This window comes from Onychostoma macrolepis, chromosome 14 (assembly GCF_012432095.1).
Source record: "Onychostoma macrolepis isolate SWU-2019 chromosome 14, ASM1243209v1, whole genome shotgun sequence".
In the NCBI taxonomy this organism is placed as follows: domain Eukaryota; kingdom Metazoa; phylum Chordata; class Actinopteri; order Cypriniformes; family Cyprinidae; genus Onychostoma; species Onychostoma macrolepis.
Window position 1 is genome coordinate 28,831,402 of NC_081168.1, and position 10,834 is coordinate 28,842,235.

The window sequence follows — 10,834 nt, forward strand, 5'->3', positions numbered from 1 at the left end:
TGCTGCATTTGAATCAGTTCTGCACACAAGAGTCAATGTTAAGAGAGACAGCTTTGTAAATCTATAGGCTGTAATTCCTTTCACCTAGTGTTTCATTAAAACTGTTTCTGGTAGAATATTAGAAACCTAAAACTATAGTCTAATTATTCTGCTGACAGGGTATTTCCCTTTCCTGCTATTAAAAAAATACATTCACATGCTGAAAAAAACGACAATGGAAGCCATCACAGAAATTCTAATGGTTTCCACTACAATTACCATTACAAACCAAACTTTTAACCATTAAAAATGGTTCACTGTAGTGTTTTGGGACATATTCCATTAGGATTTAGTGGTTTTATCAAGACACCAACTGACTAATTACCAGAAGAGACCAACAGACACCATTACAGTATCCATTAAAACCAATACAATTACCATTATAACCAGTAAAACCATTACAATTTCTGTAAAGGTTTCTATTGCTTTTTTGTTGTTTTATTTTTGATCATTTTGTAGGTTAATTCTCAGTTTATTGAGTCCGGTGGATGAAAGCACAAAGTTAAACTACATTCAGTCTCTGTTCAGAAGCTCAAAAAACATCAGAAACTCCACCCTTTATCTTTAAACTTCACCAGGGAGTGACTAGTCTTATGATTTCTGCATATCATACTGAAAGTTAAAGAGAGTCAGTGTTGTGGAGATCAGAGGAGGACACTATAAATGAGGATTTTGGAGAAGTGTATTGAACAGAATAGATTTGATTTTGATTGCAATTATTTAATTTCAAGGCAATGTTCAGAAAGTGAAAGTAAATTGTAGATCGTTGCAGAAGAAGAGGAAATGGACTCAAAATCTGTGGAAGAGCTTTCTTGTCCCGTGTGCTGTGAAATCTTCAAGGATCCTGTTCTTCTGTCCTGTAGTCACAGTTTTTGTAAAGAGTGTCTTCAACAGTTCTGGAAGACCAAGAAAACTCAGGAGTGTCCCGTCTGCAGAAGAAGATCCTCAAGAGCAGATCCTCCACGTAATCTAGTGTTAAAAAACTTGTGTGATTCACTGATAAAGGAGAGAAATGAGAGGCGTTCATCAGGATCTGAGGAGATCTGCAGTTTACACAGTGAGAAACTCAAACTCTTCTGTCTGGAGGACAAACAGCCGGTGTGTTTAGTGTGCAGAGACTCAGAGAAACATGTCAATCACACATTCAGACCCATCAGAGAAGTGCTTTCACCTCACAAGGTATGATCAGAAAATGTCTTTCATTTCATATGCTAAGCACAGTGCTTTGCTAGTAATATTTGTATATGTTTATCCTTGACAAGTTAAATAATTGAAAAATATATGTCCTGCAAATTTCAGACACAAATGGGACTACTTCATTAGAATTATCATACATTATACAATTTACAATAGCTATGAAAACTTCCAAACATATACTAAAGCTTTAAGCTACTTAAGTTTAACAGATTTTCATCTTAACTTTATAGGAGGAGCTGAATACAGCACTGACATCTTTACAAAACAAGTTCAAACATGCAGAAGAAATGAAAGCAGAGTGTGATAAAACAGTGAAACACATCAAGGTGAGGATATGGAGTAAAGAGTTATGATGGTCATTAGTGCAGTGAGTGTTAAAGCAGAGCTGACTGAAGTGAATGTATGTGATTTCAGTCTCAAGCTGAGCACACAGAGCGTCAGATTAAAGAGGAGTTTGAGAAGCTTCATCAGTTTCTCAGAGATGAAGAAGAAGCTACAATCACTGCACTGAGAGAGGAAGAGGAGCAGAAGCAGCAGATGATGAAGGAGAAGCTGGAGGAGATGAACAGACACATCTCAGCTCTTTCACACACAATCAAAGACACGGAGGAGATGATGAAAGCCAGCGACGTCTGCTTTCTGAAGGTGACAACTGAATTCAGCTTCATTGTTTGTGCACAAAACAACTTACCAATTACCCAACCAACGATCAAACTCTTAATTTGTATAGAGATGCTCGTTAACAATGAGACAATGAACTGTTATGAACATTTGATAAGATATTAAATGTTTTTCAAACTCTCTATTTTCCAGGACTTTAGCATCACGATGGAAAGGTAAGTTGAGCTGCTGGTGTTTCTTCTCTCAGTGGATCTGAACTCAAATCCTCTGCAGTTCTGATCCTGAATGTTCTTCCAGAGTCCAGATCTCACAGCCGGATCCACAGATGAGTTCTGGAGCTTTGATTCATGTCCCACATTACTTGAGTAACCTGCGGTTCAGAGTCTGGAAGAAGATGCAGGACACTCTCAAACACAGTGAGTCTCTAATAAATCTGACTCAACTCAACTCAGCTCTTATTATCATTCTTCCACATACACAGTATACAGAAGAATGAAATGTCATTTCTGATGGACCAAGGTGCAAGGACACTGACAAAACAATGCACACATGTTCATGACAACAGGAATTAAACATAAGAGCACATTAAATATAATAAGAGCAATAAACATGACGAGCACAATAAACATAACAAGAGCAGAAATGTTGAATGAGGTAGAAATGTAAAATTGTAATGATTGTAAGAAATGTTAGAAGTGTAAGAATAAAGTGCTTGTGCACAGTTGAGGTGGCTCAGTGCAGATATTATGTTAAATAATGTGCATTTGCACAGAGTGTCTTTAGTGCACATTGGGTGGGTTGAGTGCGGATGTAAACTGACCATTTTGCAGTTGTGCAAGAGTGTCTATAGTGCACAGCTAAGTGAAAGTGCAGAGTGCAGATGTATACATGTGACACCAGTAGAGACCAGTACAAAAGATTAAATAGTTAAGAAACAAAGACAGACAGACGAACATTTGATAAAAATACATCTAATAATCACTTTAAGTACTATGAAGTTTAAGTGTATTTGAACTATAGGCTATTTCATAAGATCATGAAGCAAATTCATGATGCCTACAAAACACAGTCTATTCCTCATGGTCTTTGTTTATGTATTAGGTTTACTTTTATAATACCATCATATTTTATCGTCTAATCTGATTTAATTCTCTTTGCAGCTCCGTTGACTCTAGATCCAAACACAGCAGCTCGTTGCCTCACACTCTCTGCTGATCTGACCAGTGTGTCGCTCAGTGATGTACGTCAAAATCTTCCTGGTAATCCAGAGAGGTTTGACAAGTATCCATGTGTTCTGGGTTCTGAGGGCTTTAACTCAGGAGCACACTGCTGGGATGTGGAGGTTGGAGATAATACATACTGGAATGTTGGAATAACCACAGCATCAAACCAAAGGAAGGGAGAGGTTTTCTTTAAGTCTAATGTCTGGCGTGTGCGGTACAAGGACAGCAAATACAGCTCACTGTCTCCAGATCAACCCTTGACTCTCTTCACAGTTAAAGAGAAGCTGCAGCGTGTGAGATTTCAGCTGGACTGTGACGGAGGAAAGGTGTCCTTCTCTGATCCTCTAACTAACATCTATCTGTGTTCATTCACAACAACCTTCACTGAGACTGTCGTTCCATTCTTATATAATCACTGCACAGCTTCCTCTCAGGATCTTACCAGTTAAACTTAATGTAACAACAGAAAATCACAGTTAAATCTCATTCTCACTCTTTTAGATCAGTTAAGGTACAAAAATTTGTTGTTTTCATTGTTTTGCATTTTATGGTTCAATAACAACACTGTAATCAAAGGAAAGGGTCTCATTCATCTATAAAAAATCTACTCAAACCGTTGTTCAAGCTACTCTAAAACATTTCTCACATTTCTTATGGATTTCTGTATTAGGGTAACTAATAGATATTAAACAATACATATCTGAATATATATGAAATTATATATTTAAAGTTTTTAAGGTAAAAAAACAAAAAAACAAACAGAAGTTGCAACAGATTTTTCTTTTTTTAAATTATTTTTATGTATATTGACCTGCCCTGTGCTACATTATTTCATTGTATTATCGAAAAAAGAAAAAATGTAGGGCAGGTCTCGTTCTATTCAGATGTTTTTGACTGGATTTTGATTAATTTTTAGATTTGATTGATTTTGATTGGTGTTACACTCAAATATGAATGTGATTGTAGCGTAGGGGAGTGATTATCCCAACAGCCCTGCTCCATCACACCTGTCTGTAATGCTCCAGTGAACCTGGATGTCTTGGGTAGATTATTATAATTGTTTGATTACAGGAGTTGAACTCTGCACTAGACCTTCTCTTGTTGTATCAAACTGCACTCTCAGAAATTTCTTGTAAACAAACAGCATCATATTGTGTTTCTACAGTGTATATGTAGCCTACTATAAAGGTTGTATTGTTTGTTCATTTTGTAATGTTGCCCATCCACAAACAATTACGAATAAAAGGTTATTGATTAATCTTCATGCTTAAAAAATGCTAAAATTAAATTTCATATACATGCTAAGAATAGTTTGAATATCTTAAAATCAGGTAATTAGCTTATTTAATATTGTAGCTTGTCATCATTTTGACAAATGTTTTAATTGGTCACTTCTGACATGACTGATCAGAAATCTGAATATGAATATAACAAGGTCCAAGATCCCAAATAAATGGGATCACCAATCACCGTTATGGTGACTTCAAATCAATTACAGTAGTAAACAAGTACATTTCTGACAGTGGCAAAGTTAAAGATAACTTTATGATGTGAATTCACAGTAAAACAAGAGCAGTAAATTACTGTGATATTAGCAACATTCTGCTGTTCATTCAGTCATTTGTAAGAAAATGACCCAGCATGCATTGATTTTGCATTACATTTTTGACTACAATTTGTAATACAATCTTTACAGCGTATGCATTCCATTCTGTGACAGTTGAGCAAAAAAAAAAGAAAAAAAGATGGCAACTTAAAAGTTGCGGTTGGTGGTCAGTTTGTGTGTCAACGTACATTTTTGACCTTTGTTTTCCATTTTTGATGCCATTTCAAGTGAGAAATCGATATTGCAGTAATTAAGCATTTGCTTAGTTAAACTTTTATGCTGTCTTTATGCAGTTTATCTGAAATCATGTGAGGTACTTTTGTCTGTAAACATTGCTTGCAAAATCATTACCTGATAATACAGCTAGCTTTCAGACCCAGCCAGTATTTCCTGTAGGTCTACACATCTACACAACTTTTACTAATCAAACTCATATAGACCTAAACATTCCCTATATTCATTAATGTTGCTGAATTGTTACCAGAAATTGTGCATCAGTGTGCTTTGGGTACCAAAAATATCAAAATCTAACATTGTTGGTGCAGGTCAGCGCAGGTAACTGATTCCCACAATACATACCTTCTTGGAATTCGTTATAATCAGATTGAATGGAAAGAGGTCTGGAGTTACCCTCGTAAATACTGTCTCACCAATAAAGTTAAAGAAGTTACTTATAAAGTCATTATTTTAATTCACCCAGTGAGATTATTAGTCGCAAAATTTTTAGAGGCATGGAGACTACATGCTTCTTTTGTAACTTAAAGGAAGAATATATAAAACACTTACTATTTTATGAATGTGTATCTACCCAAATGTTTTGGATTGATATTGAATATCTAATATTTAAATTTACAAAATTAAAGATTTGACTCTCTGGTAAAGATATGGTTTTGTTGTGTAAAAATAAGAGTTTGGAGCAAAATTTGGTAATTATTTAATAATTATGTATAAATACCATATACACAAACAAAAATGGACTAATAATAAACCTAACATTACATTATTTAAAACGAACTTAAGCATTACATTGAAGCCTTAAAAGATCTAAGAAATGAAAAAGCAAAAAGTGTGTATAGAATTTTTTAATCCTTTTATTTTTGAAATTTCTTTCTGTTGGTTCCTTTGATGCTATTGTGAATGTAATTGATAATAGAATACACTGTGGTCCTCTATATATGGATGTTGTGTTACTGTTCTTGTTATGCAATAAAACAATTTAAAAAATAAAAATAATGTGCACAATTGCTCACTCTTCTGTGTAAAATATGATATTTTTGCAATCCGCAGTGAATAATACATCAAACACAAACATGTTTTTTTTCAGTATTGAAAGGCTTTGGTCTTTACTGATCATCAAGTACAACTGTGAGGCTTGACATCAGCTCCATAATTAAAACAACGTTTCATTGTGATAATAGAATAGCAACAATAAAAGAAGACATGGACGGAAGATTATTCCCTTTGAAAAAAGCTGTAAATCAAAACGTTTCAAGTTATTGATTAACAACCTGAAAATGAGCAAACTCATTTTAAAACTGATTTTAATTTTATGTTGGGAGGTCATTGTGAGAAAATATTCTAAATGTACTTTATTTCATTTAAACTCTACATATTCTTGTGATTAATTGCCAAATTATTTCATAATTGTACAAACGGTTTGTACTTACAGCATTGAACCATAATTAGATGGCTGTCATCATGATACACCTGATTATGGAGCATTCGTTAAAAGAACAATATTTACAACATTCAGAAAACAATATTCATGGCCAGTAAATGTTCAGTTCACCTGCCCTTAGCACGTGGCAAAAGGTCATTTTTAACTCTGCACATAAATATTTACTTTTAAAAGTCATGAATTGAGAAATCAAATTTCACATTGATCTTTTTTCATACAAGAGTTTAAATACAAACATAAGAGGTACTTCTTCATCATCGCTTCTTCATCCCGGCCCACTCATGCTTTAAATGGACAGGAAAATAACACCAACAGGATCAATGGACTAAAAAAAACATTACCTTCCAAAGGATCCTAATGTTTATTTTCAACCATGCGATTGTCTCACTAGAGCAGTATTTGTTTGATTCAGATATGGACCGAACAGTAATGCCACAAAATGTAAGTAACTGTGATAATTCAGAGTATTATAGTGTCAGAGAGCTAAAATCAGGGTAAAATCAAGAAAATCAGACCTTTTATTTCTAAATTAAAATAGTGTCTAATCTAAGTACACCTCAAGAAACAACAACAACAAAAAAAAGACACCAATTTGCAGAAAGCATGAAGAAATCCTCAAGAACAGCAAAGAAAAACACTTACATGTAGTTGAAAAAGGATAAACACACACCAAAGGTCATATGGATGACTCCAATAATGACAGACATCTTCATCTTATAGTCAAGTCAAGTCACCTTTATTTATATAGCGCTTTTAACAATACAGATTGTGTCAAAGCACTTAACAGTATCAAATTGGAGGATAGAGTGTCAGTAATGTATAATGATAAGATTAAACACTCAATTTTCAGTTAAAGGCATTTCATTATTGAATTCAGAGATGTCATTGTCTAGCTCAGTTTAGTTTAAATAGTATCTGTGCAATCAAATCGGCGATAATCGCTACAAATTAAGTGTCCCCAACTGAGCAAGCCAGAGGCGACAGCGGCAAGGAACCAAAACTCCCTCTGTGACAGAATGGAGAAAAAAAAACCTTGGGAGAAACCAGACTCAGTCGGGGGGCAGTTCTCCTCTGACCAGACGAAACCCGCAGTTCAAAAGTTTATATTTCTATTTTAATTTTGTTGCAATTTCTAACAATAGTAGTATTATGTAGTTAGGTATTTTATTATATTTTAGTTATTTTGTTATTTTGGGTGATATATCTGGGGATATATCTCTGGGGGTCATCCGGGCGTCCTGGTCTCCGCCGACGTCACCTCCCGGCGCCGACCCACCATCTGATCGGACACGGACCGAGAAACAGACTAGGAAAGAAACAGACAAACATTAGCGCAGATGCCATTCAACTTACGATGTAACGAGTACATTGTGTGTTATGGGGAGTGTTCCCAGTTCCGGTTGATCTAATTAATGCAGCCTAACAATCCTTTAACGGATTTGAATAATAGAAGCGTATTAATGTGTTATGTGTAAGCCAGGCTAAAGAGATGGGTCTTTAATCTAGATTTAAACTGACAGAGTGTGTCTGCCTCCCGAACAGTGTTAGGTAGACTGTTCCAGAGTTTGGGTGCTAAATAGGAAAAGGATCTGCCGCCCGCAGATGCTAGAAACATGGCTTTCAAATGACAGATTGCTATCGAACAGCACACCTAGGTTCCTGACTGATGAAGAAGAATTGACAGAGCAGCCGTCAAGTGTTAGATAATGTTCTAGGTTACATGTGGGGTTTTTAGGTCCGATAATTAACACCTCTGTTTTTTCAGAATTTAGCAGTAAAACATTACTCGTCATCCAGTTTTTTATATCGACTATGCATTCCGTTAGTTTCTCAATTTGGTGTGTTTCACCGGGCCGCGAAGAAATATAGAGCTGAGTATCATCAGCATAACAGTGAAAGCTAACACCATGTCTCCTGATAATATCTCCCAAGGGTAACATATAGAGCGTGAAAAGTAACGACCCTAGTACTGAGCCTTGAGGTACTCCATACTGCACTTCATTCACTGCTACGAACTGATGGCGGTCAGATAAGTACGATTTGAACCATGCTAAGGCGCTTCCACTAATGCCAACAAAGTTTTGTAGTCTATTCAAAAGAATGTTGTGGTCGATAGTGTCGAACGCAGCGCTAAGATCCAGTAGAACTAATAAAGAGATACAACCACGATCAGATGATAGAAGCAGGTCATTTGTAACTGTAATGAGAGCAGTCTCAGTACTATGATACGATCTAAATCCTGACTGGAATTCCTCACAGATATCATTTTTCTCTAGGAAGGAATATAATTGTGAGGATACTACCTTTTCTAGTATCTTTGACAGAAAAGGAGATTTGAGATCGGTCTGTAATTAACTAGATCTTTGGGGTCAAGTTGTGGTTTTTTAATGAGAGGCTTAATAACAGCCAATTTGAAGGTTTTGGGGACATATCCTAATGACAATGATGAATTAATAATAGCCAAAAGAGGATCTATGACTTCTGGAAGCAGCTCTTTTAGTAGTTTAGATGGAATCGGGTCTAACATACATGATGTTGGTTTAGATGATTTAACAAGTTTATACAATTCTTCCTCTCCACAGTAGAGAATGAGTGGAATTGTTCCTCAGGGGGTCTATAGTGCGCTATCTGATGCGATACTGTAGCTGACGGCTGCAGGGATACAATTTTATCTCTGATAGTATCGATCTTGGAAGTGAAGTAGTTCATAAAGTCATTACTGCTATGCTCTTGGGAAATGCCAACACCTGTTGATGCTTGATTTTTCGTTAATTTAGTTACTGTATTGAATAAATATCGGGGTTATGTTTGTTTTCTTCTAGAAGAGACGAAAAGTAATCAGATCTAGCAGTTTTTAATGCTTTTCTGTAGGATAGGGTACTTTCCCGCCAAGCTAAACGAAATACCTCTAATTTAGTTTTCCTCCAGCTGCGCTCCATTTATAGCTGTTGAGGAACGTCAGATGATTATTGGCCAGACCCCAAATCTGAGGGAGATAAAGAATTAGTTATTGTTCAGGATTTCTTATACCAACACAATTAGGAGAAATATTACTCTCAAGTCAAACTATCAACACAAATAACAGAAAAGGGTACTGCACTGTAATTTCCACAGTAATTTGTCTGACTTACCGGATCAATGCCGAAAGGATAAGGACCAGTGAAAACGCCTGTGACATTGGGGTCCAGCGACAGATACGGATAACATTTGAAAGTCTCCTCTCTACACACAGAGACTTTCAGAATATGAAATGTCTTCTTATGATGGATATATATGTGTATGTGTGCGTGTGTGTGTGTGTGTGTGTCATCCTGAGGAGAAGGTGTTGAGGCCCCGGCTGAAACACTCGTTGTAAATGGCTCCGGTGTAGGTAGAAAACAGCCCCTTCAACAAAATGAGATATCGGCCTCCAAACATCATCTGCCAGATCTGACACACAAGAGACCCCAAGAAATCAGTACACGCATAAAAATACTGTAAAAACTAGAATTGTCTCCATCTCTGCTTGAGCATCTGGTGTTTTCATGTTTGCATAATATCCAAGATTTTTGTGGGTGATGATTATTTATAATAAAAAGCAAACCTGTTGTTACAAACAAGCACAACAGCTTGGAGGTTTCTGGGCTGCGTTCCACTTTGTTTTTTATGCCCTTTCCCACTAACTTCAAATGTTCAAATGTTCTTGTTGAGTTCATCAAACTTGAACTTCGTATTGTAGCAGAATGTGAAAGCTCTTTAAACGAGTTTGCATTTCTGCTCCAAATGGAAGTCAATGGAAAGACAAGTGTAGTCTTTAAGCCCTTGATCACTTAGAATCCACAATGGAGTTTATTAGCATTTTTTCCCTTACAAAGAGTTTTATTAATCAAAATATAAATTAATCAGGTATAATCAATGTGAATATAACCATTTATGTATCAAGTTATTCTCCTAATATAGTCATGTCTCTGTCTGTATCATAGAATGAGAAATCAGAATCCAGTTGCAAGTGAAGTGAAGTTTATTCAGGATAACAGTGAAATCAAGGATAAAATGAGAAGTCAGATGATCTCAAACAGACAAGCAGGTCTCAGAGGCACGGAGACTGTTAGGCACTGACCCGATCCAACACAGCAGGAGAAATCCAACAACTGCTCAGCAGAGTATCCATACGGTCAATCAGACACGCAGACACAGGAATGAACACACAGACCCGTGAACCGTGACAGCCTGTGTAGAGGCCTGCATGAGAATGGAATGTGCAGACATGTCAAAACTACAGTATATGGTGAAGCTGCACACACATTTGGACATTAAACAAAATATATGATCAGGCCTCCTCATCTCCCTTAACATAAGTTGAGGCCCCCTGTCTACTTCCTAAAAGCAGGCTGGAGACACAGCCAAAAAAGTAAAACAACTATGTATGAAATGTATTGAACACGCCTAGAGAAAAACTGTATAAAAAGAGTATACGGACACAGATTCGAT

At 36.2% G+C, this 10,834-nt stretch overlaps 1 protein-coding gene across 1 annotated transcript; it reads left to right on the forward strand.

The window, feature by feature from the left end:
- The first annotated feature begins 785 nt into the window (after positions 1-785).
- On the forward strand, positions 786-3,841 carry LOC131553428 (E3 ubiquitin-protein ligase TRIM35-like). Its single transcript, XM_058798102.1, has 6 exons — positions 786-1,218; positions 1,467-1,562; positions 1,651-1,881; positions 2,050-2,072; positions 2,155-2,273; positions 3,018-3,841. The coding sequence occupies exons 1-6, from the start codon at positions 823-825 to the stop codon at positions 3,527-3,529; spliced, it is 1,377 nt and encodes a 458-aa protein (XP_058654085.1). The 5' UTR covers positions 786-822; the 3' UTR covers positions 3,530-3,841.
- Positions 3,842-10,834: the final 6,993 nt, after the last annotated feature.